This window comes from Petaurus breviceps, unplaced genomic scaffold (assembly GCF_028583685.1).
Source record: "Petaurus breviceps papuanus isolate PSGF00001 unplaced genomic scaffold, PetGlider_PUasm1.0 174, whole genome shotgun sequence".
NCBI classification, from domain to species: domain Eukaryota; kingdom Metazoa; phylum Chordata; class Mammalia; order Diprotodontia; family Petauridae; genus Petaurus; species Petaurus breviceps.
This window is the reverse complement of record NW_027185761.1, coordinates 26,256,021-26,271,363: the sequence shown is the minus strand read 5'-3', so window position 1 is coordinate 26,271,363 and position 15,343 is coordinate 26,256,021. Positions and strand designations below refer to the sequence as shown.

Below are 15,343 nucleotides of genomic sequence, written 5' to 3'. Positions count from 1 at the left end.
CACTTCTCTGGTCTTTGCCAGGATGCTCTTACCTCCTGAGTGGCCTGGAAGTTGACCACGAGGCTTAACTGTAATTTTGACTGCTAACCTCCCTAGCCAGCCCACATACTTCCCCTGATGCCCCCCAAAACTAACTACTTGCTGGTCACTAGCATTTCATGATGGTAGGTGTCATGCTGGGGGCTTGGATCAATTCATGACTGATATTGATAATTATTCTCATGTGGATGTCAAACTGATATTCCCCAAACACAGATCTGACATCATCCCCTTCCCACTCAAAAATCTTCACTAACTCCCTGTTGCCACTAAGATAGGATGCAAAATCCTCAGTCTGGCATTTAAAACCCTTCACAATTTGACTCCCATCACCTTTTCCTGCCTATTATCATACTGTCTCACTTTAAGAACTCTCCACTTAGAGAGGATATTATATCTCCCACTTCTGTGCCATTTCTTTGCCTCCTGAAATTACTTTTTATTTTATTGTATTACTTTGTATGTATTTTTCATTTACTGATTTATGTATAGGTTGTAACTTCCTGGTAGAATATAAGCTTCCTGAGGGCAGGGACCAATTCATTTTTTTGTATCCCCATCACCTAGTATAAATAGTACCTTGCACATACTGGCTCTTAACTCTTTTAATTGAATCACATTGATGATTGTAATCATGTGGCTTATAAACACACACAAACACACACACACATGGATTTCTGATTATGTTTCTCCCTCCCACCACACCATGAGATTTGATTCATATTAGGAAATGCCTATTCCAGGGTCTTTACTTCAGTCTCTCTAAACCACTTTGCATAGGTGTTTCCCCCCATGCTTGGAATGCTCTCCTTTCTCACTTCCTCTAGGAAACCCCAGCTTCCCTCCCTTCTTAGCTCAGTTCAAGAGCCCCTTCCCTCAAAAGGCCTTTCCTGATCTCCCCAAACTGTCTCTAAAACAATGATGCTCTTGCTTTGCATGGGTCTTGCATATTTACTCCCTAGTGATCCCAGAATAAAAGTGAGTGCTCCCCCGAAGGAAAAGGGTTATCTGACTTTTGTCTTTGTATCTCTAGCCCTTAGCACACTGTCTGATATGTGGCAGGCCATTAATAAATGCCTGTCCGAGCACTGGTTGATTAAGCAAAGCTACTGGAGGCCAAAGCCAGTGACAGCAATAGCATCTCCCAACCTCCTTCCAGCCCCTTCCGTTCCCCCTCCCCCAGGAAGCAAAGCACAGTGGGTGAGGAGGAGAGCATCAGGTCCAGGCAGCCCACCACCCCAAGCAAATGCCCGTTCAGGCAATTGCAGAAAGCATCAGCAGCCAGTTTGAGAAAGTTACGCTGTTTTATTTCACAGGACAGCTCCACGTCAAACCAGCGGCTTGGTCTACAGGGCACCAAGAGTGTGTGGGAGGGACAGAGGATCCAAACAGACAGTCTAAGTGAAGGACATTTGGTTGTACCATACAGAAACAATATTCAGAGGAACAATGATGATCATCAAAGTGGGGTGGGGAGAGAACAGTTTCCCCGGGTTGCTTAGATTGGTTTGTATACAGTGATATTGGGGTGGGGGTGGGAAGAGGCAAAGGGTATAGAGGGGAAGACGAGAAATGCCAGCCACTAGAAAAGTCATCAAAATTGTCTCTACTGCCAAACCATGTAAACTGTTACACTGCTAGGAGATAATAACTGAGTTCAAAATGTACAAAAATCTCTATCCAGGATACACTTTCTGTCTAGGAAAGGAAAAGTACACTAATGTTCTGGTTACAGAGAACAGTCACATTGCAGGTGGCTGGCATGGGAGAGTTCAAAGGGAAAGAGGAAGCAGCTGACGTGGGGAAGGGAGCAGGCAAGAGTTGCCAAGCCAGCACCAGAGGATGGGCTGCCTACTTCTAGAAAGAGCAACCTCCGGCAGCCTGGAAGAGGGGAGCCCAGCAAGTCCCAGATGTGATAGGAAGGCCACTCCTCCCTGCCCCCTGCCCTCCACCTGGGTAAAGCCCTGGCATACGTGGGAATTCCAGTTGCCCTGAAGATGGAAAATTCCAAACAACCCAGGATGTCTGAATTTGAACCCAGGCTTACGACGTCTGAATTTGCTCTGCACAGCAGAAAATCAAAGCATCAACAACCCCCCCTCTCCTATTCCTTGTTGTCTCTCCCTTCCCTTTCCTTCATCCACACTACCCTTTTAAGGTCTGGGGCCCTTCCAGGCTTCTCAGTGGTTGTGAGGCAACCTGAGAGAGCAGAAGGAGCCTTGGCCCAAGAGGCATGAACTCTGACACTTAACAGCTGTGTAACTCCAGGCAAGTAACCCCCCACCATTCTAAATAGAGGCCTCCTCATCTGCAAATGAGAGAGAAAAATACCACCATCTACCTCACAGGGTTGTTATGAGGGAAGCGCTTTATGAACCTTAAAGTGCTAAGTAAATGAGTTATTATTATCATAATTATTGTTGTTCCTTGTTGGGGGAAAAGGCAAATAAGTAAAAAAAAAAATTAGGAAACAAAAGCCTGTGGGGAAGGGGGAGACTGTGACGTTTGTCCTTGGGTTCTGTCCTTTGGCCAGGTTCTGCACTGTAACTGCCAACATACCACCAAGTAGTAGGAAGGCCTCCACATTCATGCTTAGAAGAATGAGAAAACCCAACAAAACCAGCCATGCAGGCGGTCCAAGTAGCTCAGCTAGCAAAGTCCCAGTTACCATCCTTCTAGTAAGTCTGTGTTCCCCTTTAGAGTATGTATTATGAGAAAAAATGTTTCATAGTTATTTGTCAAGTTATCCCCTCACTTGCTATCAAAGAATCCAGTATTTCAGAGTGGGAAGGGACCGCAGAGCCACGGAGGCCAGCCCTGAGCTGAAAAAGAATTTCCTCTGTCATTTGTCCTACGGGTGCTTCAACAGTCTTTGCTGAAAGATCTCCAAGGGAGGCTGGCATCCTACAGAGGTGGCCCATTCAGCTTCGGGGTGACTCTCGTTGTTCCAAGTTTTTGCTTTCAGGATTTTGCTTTTTTGCCATTTCTACCCAATGTTCCTAGTTCTGCTCTCTGAGGCAGAAACTACACATGACTGCCCTCAAATACTTTAAAACAGATATCATATGTCTTCCCTTTCCCCCTCCCCACCCCCCACTCCAAATTTTCTCTTCTCCACTATGTTTAATCCCTAGTTCCTTCAGCCAATTCTCCTATGGCAAGGATTCAAGATCCTTTGCCATCTTGGTTGACCTTCTTTGAACACTTTCTAGTTTATCATCTTATATACCATGATATCAGAAAAGTGGCTCATCTTTTCCCCACCTCCTACTGCTCCATTTCTTAATTAAAAGGTCCCCTCCTCCCTTGGGAATTTAGCCCAATGGTATGAAAGGAAAAATTCAGGCGGCATTCACTTCCCATGCTCAGGATTCATGCCAATCTTGTGTTCTGGGATTTTCTAAAGGCGCTTAAAGGTGAGAAAACATTCGCACTGAAAACAAGAAAAGGCAAGAATTTCATAGAGACCCACAGTTACTAAAGAGGAAAAGAAAAAAAAAGAAAAAAGAAGGGTTCAGGGTGGGAAGCAGGGTTTGATCTCAAGTCCCCGAGAAAGATTGGCAAATGATGGTCCTCTCTCCAGGACAACATGGGAAACTGAACCAGAAATCATGTCTTTGGTCAGTTTTAAATGAATGTCTCACTGGTTCATCTTTAGAACAGACTGAGCACCTGCCCCCCTCCCCTCCCCCAGAAAGACAAAAGGCTTTGGCCTTAAGAGTTCAACTAAGGTGAAACAAACAGAACAAAAAACTCCAGAAAGCCAGAGAACTAATTGAGATCATCACAGTTTTCAACAATGCTTATGAACAAGTGTGTAAACACCACTTCCCCTTTTAAAATTGATTATACCAAGGACTATTTAACTAATGACTACATTTCCCCCCCACACACACTGTACAGTGAAAGATTAGGTTTGTGGGGGAGAGGGTTGTTTTGTTTTTATATTGATCTATCTACTAAGTGCAAAGATTTGGTCAGTGGCACTGGCTACCATTAACATTTAGCCTTTTTTTTTTTTAATACAGTTTATATTTCAATAGTTACTTTTCTAGCATTTCAACAAATACAACAATATCGATCAGACTAGAACAGGCAAGGGTCAGGAAGATACGCGTTGTGAGGCATGCATGGGTCCTGGCTGTTGAGAGAGACAGTGAGAGCAAAAAATTATGTGGAATTTGTCTTCCATTTGCTTCTGCCCAGCAGGTCAGTATTCACCTTGGGGACAATGTAGCTATGGTTCTTCTACCCAGGTGGGAGACCTTTCCTGAGTGAGAAAGAAATAATTCCATAGGGAGAAAATGGGATGCTGAAAAGAAAATGACTAAGGCTTTATCTACAACACAGCCCAAGACCATTTAAAATTTGGAGAGGGGAAAAAAATCATCTCAGTTGATTGGAGGAATTTTTCATTTTGCAACTGGCTGTCTTGATGGTATGATCACTCAGCCAAAATGGCAGGAGTACTGAATTTAGATTCAGTGGCTCTTGGGCAGATGGGAAGAAGTCTTTAGTCCCTAGAAGATGATACAACAGACTTGCAAATAGGTGACCAAAATGTACCAGTCTATGTATCTTTTTTTTATAAATGGGTAATTCTCTTTTCTAGGAAGTTTTTTTAAGTGACCACTAGGGTACTTATTCCACGGATTATAGTGGACAGAGCACTGCATTAGGAGGTAAGCGACCTAAGTTTTTAGCCCAGGCTCTGCTGCTTGGCAGCTGCGGGAACCTGGACAAGGTCATTTCTCTGCAACTCCATTACCCAGTCTCAAAATGGCAATAATGGTCTAGCAGGGAATTGAGTCAGGTGATCTTGGGCCTTCTTTTATACTTAAGATTTCCAATTCACCAAACCAGGGCTGGCCTTAGATAGAAAAGTGATGGATATGAAATTTGTCTTTGGTTCCCTTCTCTACATACCCACTTTTCCCCTTTCTACAGTCTTCAGAACCCTTTCCCTCTCCAGGCACCCAATATCCTCATGCACCCTGGCTCTTGCTTTTAGACAGGAAAACATCCCATTCATTAACACTAAGACCTGAGGACTTAATAATGACATGCTTCATGTGGGGAGGGGATACTGTGATATTTTCCAAAGGGCCCAGGTCAATGCTTCAGCTAAAGGAATGAATCACTAATGGAATAATTCCAGGGATCCTTGAAAGAGATGTTCTTGGGAGGCCAGAAGGATGGAGGCAAAAGCTCCCTCTGATGAATCTAGTGAGCCCTGTTAGCAACATATGTTATTATTGATGCATGACGACAACTGGCTCCTTGATAGGCTGGCAAGAAAATTCTGCCACCATCCACCCCTCTGATACCAGTGGAAGACTTCCAAGGGTGCTGCTCAGTTCATGTTAGAGCAGAACTTTCCTTGCTCATCAGCACTGCTATGGAAATAAATACCCAAAGGCCTCAGGAAGTAGGGATGGAGGAAGAGCTGGAGTGTGAGGTGAGCAGAGGGTTTTCCTGGATGGATATTTAAGGTCTAAGTAGGAGGGCTCAGATTCAAACTGGGTTTACCTGGGCTCCAATGCCCTGTGGCTTTTGGCACATCCCTGGGGAAACTGATTCAAGAGGCCAAAAGAGAAAATAAAATGAACTAAGAGAAACACAGAGGGTCCTGAACCCAGTCAGGAGAGAGAAGACTCGATCATCATACATTAAGAAATCATGCATCCCAGCTCCATCAGCACATTTTCCCTTCCCCAGAGGGAGGAAACAGAAAGCAATTTCATTTGCATAAACTCCACCAGCTGTATTATACAGTACAGAAAGTGCAAACTCTTACCCCATCAGACTGGCTCCTGTCTGATCTGGTCAAATATGGCTCATGCGTTTCATGCAAGAGGGAGGACCCCAACCCAAGTTAGACGCTCGGGAATGACTGTGCAACTTGAAATAAACCAATGGAAACCAAAGCCTCCTTGCCTGTTTAGTCCCAATTTGACACGGTGATAATTAGTAAAAAGAGAGAAAAAGGCAAATTAAGGATTTCCCAAACAGTCTAAGTTAAACCACTATAGTTATATCTATCGGTTTATTACTACTGCTCTGTTGGGTCTGGAAGTATTCAACACCACTGTATTCTCTTTTTTTCCTTTTTTTTTTTAAACACACACAACACTGTGCTACGTTTCGGCTTAGGTACTTATAATCCCCTTTTTCTACACACAAATACAAAGGTTTGGTGGTTGGGGGTGGGATGGGGCAGTAGGTTCTTGCCATCCATTTTAAGTATACCTTAATGGCAGACAGTTGACCCTCATCCCTCTTGTAGGTTACCAGGAGTCATTCAAGGATTGACATGAAGGGTTCCCCAGTTATTGAGGAAGGCCTGTTTGCCAGTGGTGTTGATGTCTCCTTCTGAGTAGACGGTTATAGAAGTCACACCACAGTCTCTTGAGACACCCATTTACATGGGAGGGAAATCTCCAAAGTTCAGAGCTCTATTGCTTCATGCACAGTTGCTATGTGCCCCAAAAATCTCCCAGAGAAGCCCCATAAATCCAACCAAACCACTCTACGGGAGATGTTTAGTGGCACAGGTCTGAGGTAAATCTAATTTTCATAAAAAGGAACATGATACTTTATACACTTGGTATGTGTGTTTACATATATAGTATATGTATATAGATGCATAAATATGTATATATATACACACCCACAGACACATACATACATATCTATATATATATAGAATAATTTCCAGTGACAATAAGCAGAATAAGCCTTTTTACACTTTGCTGAAATCTTAGGAAAAGCTTCTGTTCAGATTACTTCGGTGTATGTACATATCCCTATGCATATATACACACACTCTATGTCTATCCATTTCTGCAAATAGATAAATACAGATGGCAACCAATACCATAAACTCAATGCTCCACACATCTTTCCTGGGTAAGTTGTCTTTGGACCACTTTTCTTCTCCTGATACCAAAAGACATCCCCACCCTGGGGTTTGCCCTGGAAAGAAGTGGCTGCCAATGGCAACGGCTCCATTTCCATCACGTGAGGCCTTCGGGTTCGGGCACTACATGGTCCCTGACTTGTCTGAGGAGCTGTTGGGGAACATCTTTTCAGTGGGGGTCACCGCTGGGCTGCCCATCCCTGAGCTGCTGCTGCTGCTGGATCGGTGCTGGACGACAGGGCGGATGGGCCGCATGGGTGGGGGGCGGAGCTGGGCACCTGCCAGCCGGGCAGACAGTGCGGGTTTGAACGTCGTCATCATCTCCGTGGTAGAGCTGCTGCTGCGGCGCATGGCGGCATCTGGGTCTCGGATGACGATCGTGTGCAGGGGGCTGGCGGGTTCTGAGCTGATGGAGCCCAGGGGTGGGTTCTTCATGGGCTCTAGAGTGTCCAGGACCACATCTGGAGCCTGCTTCACTGTGTTTTGCCTTTCAAGTTCTCGGAGTTCATGGAGGGCTGTGCTCATGGTCTTCTCGATGTCCTACAAGGAGGAAAGAAAGCAAACCCATCAGCATCTCCAACTCTGAAAGAGGCAGCAGGAGTCCCAAGTTCTTGTCCTGCCACTGACCAAGTTGTGTGGCCCTGGATGGGGTGACCTAACCTCTTGGGGCCTCATATTTTTTCATATGTAAAATAGGGGGGAATAATCTTCCTCGTCTCTCCTCCCCCCTCCCCACTACCTTCCTTATAAGGCTACTCTGGGGATCAAAGTGCTGTGAAAACTTAAAAGGCCTACTCTAGAAAAACCTAAGAGATGATTCCTATTGTGAGGTTACAGTTTCAGAGACCCAAGTCCTCTTATCCGGGCCTACAACTTTGTTTCCTAGGGTCTCTGACTCTCAGCCCTGGAGGGGACTTTGGAGTCAGTCCAGAATCAATGGCCTTGAAGCATGAGACTCCTCTGCATCATAACTGGTCAATGGTCTTCCAGCCTTGGTTTGAGCATCTCTGAGGTCCCTTCCGGCTTAGCATCTATGATCCTATGACCTCTGGGGATACAGAACTTAATTCCTTAGCACAAGGCAGCACCTTTCCATTGTGGCACACCTTTGGTTATCATCAAGTATATTGAGCTAAAATCTGCCTCTCTACAACCCCTCCTAGTCCTGCCCTCTGGAACCACTTCATATGACAGAATAGTATTAGGGACTGATCCAAGAATTTCATTGGCATAGAGAACTCCCAAGAGAAGAAACTCCCTTTACCAATGCAGGTCTGCTTCTTCCCTAAAACTTGAGCATCCAAGAGCGTTGACCAGAGCACCAACAGCACATGTGCAAGTGACAACCCTTCAGGTATTTCTAGGTCATCATTTCCAGTCTTAATTAAATAACTATTGCTGGGACCTCAACTAAACATTTAGTTTCCTGGGGCTTGGACTTCTCCTAACAGAAGCACTCTCTGCTCTTGAAGCCCCATCCCCTGTCTGAATGTTTCTTCTCAGAGCCTCCATTCTAGGGAAAACTCTCAGGCCAGTCATGTCTTCATCCCTCTTTAGGTCCCACTCCTGACTGTCTGGACTTTCTCCACCATGTTGCTGCCCCAGTACCTCTGTCTCCCCTCACATCTTTTCAGTTCCCTTTTATGTATTGTCTTCCCCTGTTAGAATGTAAGCTTCTAGAGGGCAGGGTCTATCTTTTTCCTTACATTTGTATTTCCAGCACTTAGCATATTCTAAGTGCTTAAGAAATACTTGTTTGACTTTTTACTAGATGATCTCTGATATCCCTTTCAAATATGAGATGATGTAATTCTCTGACTCTCAATAATCTTAGCTAAGAAAATTTTTTAGGAAGTATGTTTTCAGTGGTAAAATCCCTCCATTCTCCTTTCTATATCTTGGTTTTTTTTTTTAATTTCACTCGTCCTCAACCCAATATCTAGATGCTATCTGTTGCAATGGTTTCATCTGACTGCCCACAATCCCCATTGTGGGACACCAAGCCTTTCCCTCCCCATGAAAGGCTCCAACCTCCAAACCTTCCTCACCCAGTTGTCTGAAACAAAACTTACCTGTCTTGTGTCCCATGTTTTCAGGGCCTTGCTAGATGACTAGTGCTAATTTAACAAATAAACTGGAACTAAAATGTTGAAAGTTGACAAAGACTCAATGTTATTCCTTCTTTTAAAAAAAAACTACATTTTAATGAAAGGCAAAAACCTTGGGAGAAATGTAGGTATCACCTCCCTTTCTCCTCATCTCACATCACTCAGATGCCTTCTGTCTCTCTCCTCCTTTATCCCTGTCTCACATGAAGGAATGGCCCTTGCCCATGGCAGGGCAAGCCCCTCTTTATGCAGAAGTGATTACATTCCATCCTGTCTTTTCTCTATTCTCTCATTAATCTTCAATCTTTCCATGTCTACTGTACGTTTCCCTACTGCCTACAAACAAGCCTATGTCTCTTCTATCTCAAAAAACTCTCACTTGATCCATCTATCCCCAATAATTATCACCCTATATCCTTCCTCCCTTTTTTGGCTCAACTCTTTGAGAAGGCTGTCTACAATCTATAGCTCCGCCTCTTTCCCTTGTGCTTTCTACTATCTGAGTCCTGACCTCACCATCCAACTGAAACTTCCCTCTGAAGTTACCAAAGGATCTCTTAACTACCCAATCTAATGGCCCTCTCCCAATCCTTATCTTTCTTGACCACTCTGCAGCCTTGAACATAGATCACCTTATTCTCTTTGATACTCTCTTCTCTCTAGATTTTCATGACACTTCTTTCTTCTCCTACCTATCAGACTGCTCCTTGCTGGATCTTCACCAAGGTTCTGTCATGGGCCCATTTTGCTTGGTGATTTCATTAGCTCTTGTTGATTGAGTTATCATATCTATGCTGATGATTCTTAAATCAACTTTCCTAGCCTTGATCTTTCTCCTTACCTCTAGTATTGTATCTCCAATTGCCCAGTAGATATCTTGAACTGCATGCCCCATAGACACCTTAAACTCAACATGTTCAGCACTAAACTCATTTTCTTTCCCCCCAAATCTCCTCACTTCCTAATTTTCCTACTTCTATCCTCTCAGTCACGCAGGTTCCCACCCTTGGAATCACCTTTGACTCCTCATTCTCTCCCACCCCTCAGATCCAATCTGTTGACCAGCCCTGTTGATTCTACCTTTATAACATCTCCTGAGTGTACTCCTTTCTCTCCTCTAGCTCTGGTGTAGACCCTCATTACCTCACATCTGGAGTACTGTAAAGTACCCTTCTGGTGGGTCTGTCTGCCACATCTCTCTTGACTCCATTCCATCCTTAACTCAACTCTTAAACTGATCTTCCTTTAAAGCACAAGTCTGATCTTAATCACTCCCTGCCCTCTACTCAATAAACTCCAGGGGTCCCCTACTGCTTTCAGGATCAAATATAAGATCCTCGATGTGATGTTTCCAGCCCTTCATAACCTGGTCCCTTCCTGCCTTTCCGTTCTTCATGTCCATCACTCTCCACCATGTACTCTTCAATCCAGTGACACCAGACTCTTTTCTACTCCATGAAAAAGATCCTCTGTCTCTTGGTTTCTGGCACGTTCACTGGCTGTCCCCCATGCATGGAATGCTCTCCCTCCCACCTCCTGGCTGCCTTGATTTTCATCAAGTCCCAGATAAAATTCTATCTTCTACAAAATGCCCTCCTCTTAACTCTAGAGCATTCCCTCTGTTGATTTTTCCCAATCCATGCTATGTACACAGTTGTGCATATGTAATACAATCTATCTTCATACATAATGGCTTGCATGTTGTCTCCACCATTAGACTGTGAGCTCCCTGAGGGGAGGGACCATCTCTTATCTTTCTTTGCATCCCTGATGCCTAGCACAGTGCCTAGGATTCTTAATAAATGCTTACTGACTGATTCAGTAGACGGCCATTTAGGACAGCCATGTTCCTGTCTAATTTTCAGCTTATCTGTGATAAATCTTGCTTTCAACATTTTTTTTACCTCATTATGCATTCTGCTTAGTTAATTCATCTGTTGACACCACTGTTTCTTTTGCTTATTTTAGGCCAGTAGGCTGGCTGAGAGATAAAACTTAAAAAAAAAACAAACCCAAACATTTCGTTACCTCCTTCACTCTCCCCCAAGGAAGATATGAGCCAGAAAGACAGAAAGCTTAAGAGAAAGAGCAGCTTGGCTGAAGCTTGTGCCATGCATTGGTCTGAGAGGTGATGCTGTCTTTTCCCAGAATGAAGATGCACGGAGGAGGTGGGGAGAGGAGTATAATAGATGGGTAAGCCAACAGCTCTCCATATCCTACCACGGGACTTTACATTAGAGCTTCATGATTTAGTTTGAAGTGTTTCAAGTTCTCAGAATACCAGCTATGCTTACCACAGTAAAAAAGAAATGTAAAAGCCTATTCCAAAGTCAAGTCAATGGTAGGGTGTATTATTATTGTTATTACAGTAGGGAGAAATTATTCTTGACTGTTCATGTCTTGGCTTCCTTTCACAATTACACTCTCACTGAGAAATGATCATAGCCAACCTCCCTTTCCCCACTAATTCACCAATTTGCAAAAAAAAAAAATGCGCAAGGAATCAAAAGGATACTTAGTTTTTTTCTTTCACACTGCAGGATAAGGCATTAATAATGGTACCCCAGACAACAGAGCGCCATGCTACAACAAAGTTCTCATACACTATGACATCTAGATCTTGAGTCAAGCTATGACTTCTCATACTTGCTATCAGTGCCTGGCGGTGGTAACTTGGGCAACTGATAATCCTCTCTATGGGCCTCAGTTTCCTCATCTGTAAAATGAGGGGACTAGGTGAAAATCTTAAGTCTTGCTTGGCTCTAACATTCTATGGGCCTATGAAATTTTTGAGCCTCTAATAATAAGAGCTATTGATATATCTAACAAATAGATATCTAATAATAATAAATATGTATCTCAGAAAAAGAGCACTTTAAAGTTTGAAAAGCATGCCATCTTCTTTGAGTCACAATGACCTGTGACTGTTTTGGGCACAGACCTGTTATCTTTTCAGTGTAAGGAGGCTCCCTCCACAGTTGCATTTCAGCTACCAGGCTTGAAGAGTTGGGGAGGGGGGCCCTAAGTGACTTGCCCATGATCACACTAAGTGTCAAAAGCAGGATTCAAACCCATATCTTTCTGATATCAAGTCCAACACTCTATTGTGCCACCTCCTCTTTCCTAAAGTGGGAAAAGAAATATGGCACATCGGAAAGAATGCTGGATTTGAGCTTCATTCCTGGTTTTTCCTGTAAGTGTCACCTCGTACATGTAACCTTTCCTCTCAGTCTCAGTTTCCCCCATTCATAAAGTGGGGAAAAAAATCCCTTCACCATCTACTTTGCAGGCTTGTTGAGAAGAGCATGCTCAGTAAACAGCACTCGTTAAAGAAGAGGGAGCTTCTTTAACAGCCTTCTGGACATTCCTCCCACACCACACTCAGTCTCCCAATAGGTTGTTCTTGGTGCCTGGAATGCACTCACTCCTCCCTCACCTCAGCCTCTGAGATGGCCTGGCTTCTGATAAATCTTCAAAGCTCAAAGTAAGTACCACCCTCTACAGGAAGCCTTTTCTGTTCTCCTACTCAGATGTGAATACTTTCCCCTAAAATTACCTTGTATGATTCTGTATGTATTTTATAAATGTATATGTGTTATCTCCCCCAAAGAATGTTAGCCCTCTGAAGGCATCCAAGGTTTCATTTCTGTATTTGTATCCCTATACCTCAGCACAATGTCTGGCACACAGTAGGTGTTTATTGAAATACTTGTTGATCAATCATTAATTTCCCTCACTAGGAATTAATTAATTATTAAATAAATTAGTTAAATAATTTGAACATTAGTTTTTATGAATACTTATTTTTAAATGTATCAGCCCACAAACATCTTCAACCAGCACATAATAAAATAGTAATTATTCTAGAGGCAGCTGCTGGCACAGTGGGTACAACTCTGAGTCTGGAGTCAGGAAGACCAGAGTTCAAATCCTGCCTTAGATATTTATTAGGTGTTTGACCCTGCACACTGAACCTATCTCAGCTTCAGCTTCCTCCCAGGGTTGTTGTGAGGATCTAATGAGATAATGTGTAAAGTGTGTTACACATCTTAAAGTACTACATAAATGCCAGCTATCACTATTTATAATTATTATTATTAATCAGCAAGAGGTACAGTATCAATAGTTGATAAGATCTCCGCTGGTTCCTCTTTCCAGAGAACATCTGTATTTTTAATAGAAATCATCAATGCTTTAACCCAGGAAAGTGAACATTTGGGGGTTTCTCTCTCAAGAGAGAAAGTTCCCAGAATGAAAAAATAAGGGAAGCCACATTTGTGACCAGTGGCCCAGCAGAAGCCAATTCTTGTCCTAGATGAGGGGAGCAAAAGGCTCTTACTTGTTCCCTCCCCCTAGTGCCCTATTAGGGGACCGCCCTGTGGCTATCTCCTTACTTCTGCCAGGGCTTCAGCCTCCAAAGATTTGTGGTCTCCGAGGCTGCTGTGCCGTGTGGAGCCGCAGGTCGACCTCAGTGGGTGCCCATCGGAAAGGGCCTTCTTGTCCGGATAGTTGATGCTGCCAGCACTTCCGAATGTCGCCATCCTCCGCTTCTCTGGGCTCTCGATCCTGCCTCGGTTGAGGGGGATTTTGTGGGGGCTGCTGGGGCAGGCAGCTGCTCGAGGTGGGGTGTCTATCCCTGGACCCAGGCCCCGAGGTGGGCTGTGTGTATCACCCCCACTCCGGCGACGGGGGATGGCAGCCCCATCTGATCTCAACCGTACTCTGCAAAGGAGCCATGGGGCAGGGGGTCATGGGGAGACAACTTTCAAACATCTTCACTAACCCATGGGAATTTTACATGAGCTTTAAGTGAGCATAATAAAACCTCATTAACTCAAACTTCCTTGTTTTTCAATTTTTCATAATTTGAGTAAGAATCAGCTTAGTTTTCCTTTATACTATTTGTAAAAAAAACAAAAAGGGGGGGGTGGTGGGAGATTTACTAAGTGTATAAACAGCATTGTTTGTTTTATAAAAAGGGGAATGTTTAACCTACTTCCAAGAAAATCTGTTTTAAAAAATTTAGTTAACAATCTACAGACAATTGACAGGCTAATAATAATTTTTCCTTAGTCATTAAAGCAGTACCAGCAGACCCTCAAATTGCTGATGTTTTCTTGGCAGCTAGTTATGACCACGTGCTTTAAACAAGCCAAACTTCATCTCTATAAAAAGTGCTCTGCAATTCTGACTTTGGAGTAAATGCAGATATATGTGCCTTCTCCCAAGAAATCTGCATCAGTGAGATCTGATTGGACCAGAAACAAACCCTCCAGCAGAATATGTTTGCTAGCTCACTATCCCGCAAAAATGTACCCAGAGACAAAAATGAGGCATCATTCACCTTGGACAAATGGGTATTTGTGTTCCAGGCTGTTGTCAGAGCACAGGATGTCTGTGTAAACTGGACATCATGTCTAGGTTCCTTTAAATAATCTGAGCAGTGCTCATGGAGGACTCATTAAACACTGGTTGGGGAGAGGGACTGTCTACTTATGATTTTGGTGGAGGGATGGTTCCAAGGACAGGAAACAAGCTGACTGAGAAAGGTGAGCCCATCACTTGGCCCCTCTGGGGGGGAGGTCTGCATTACATTTCAATGTCACACTGGACCATAGCAAACTATCGTTAATAAAAAAAAGTCTCTAGGTTTAGTATTGGTGGACTTGGGTTCTAGTGGCCATATGACTGAACGGTTGTGTGATCCTTGGAAAATCACCAGAGGAGGATAATCCTAGTCTGCCTCATGCCTTGTGAGCATTGGATTGGATAATGGATGTGAAAGCATTCTGCAAAGGTAAGCTATTGCATTCTGTGAAGGTCACAAAAAGACTTTGAAGAGGCTGGTTAGGCAGGGAGGGCAGGCTGGAAGGGGAGGATGATGTTGTTTGAGTGTTTTGAGAAAGGAGGTTGCATAATAGGGGGCTGAGTGTTAGATATGATCAGGAATTCTTTAGTCCTCAGGGTCATTAGCTAAAGCTAAGCAATGCCTGTGGGTATCTCCCAGCAGGCCTGAGGCACAGGCAGAGAAGAAGGAAGAGAGGGTGAGGAGAGGAAAGAAGACGAAGGAAGGAGACTGGAGCTAATGGTGGGAAGGAAAAAGAGAGAAATGGGAAAAGAGAAGAGAGAGAGAGAGAAAGAGATAGAGAGAATAAGAGAGAAAGGAGAGGAGGGAAAGGGAGGGGAGACAGAGAGAAGGGAGAGAAGATAAAGGCAGGGGGGGAGAGAAGAGAGAGACAGAGAGGAGAGAAGAGAGAGAGAAAGAAGAGAAGAGAGA

The 15,343-nt window shown here is 43.9% G+C and overlaps 1 protein-coding gene across 5 annotated transcripts in view; it reads right to left on the bottom strand.

The window, feature by feature from the left end:
* Nucleotides 1-1,324: 1,324 nt before the first annotated feature.
* Nucleotides 1,325-15,343, bottom strand: part of SRGAP3 (SLIT-ROBO Rho GTPase activating protein 3) — a 299,497-nt gene continuing 285,478 nt past the window's right edge. For 4 of the 5 annotated variants that reach the window (XM_069084036.1, XM_069084033.1, XM_069084034.1 and 1 more), the window contains 2 exons: nt 13,461-13,788; nt 1,325-7,498 (listed from right to left, as the gene is read on the bottom strand). In XM_069084036.1, coding sequence (XP_068940137.1) covers nt 7,082-7,498; nt 13,461-13,788 — 745 coding nt within the window. In that variant the 3' untranslated portion in view covers nt 1,325-7,081. The remainder of the gene's footprint in view (nt 7,499-13,460; nt 13,789-15,343) is intronic. The other variant, XM_069084035.1, reaches the window with a different exon arrangement.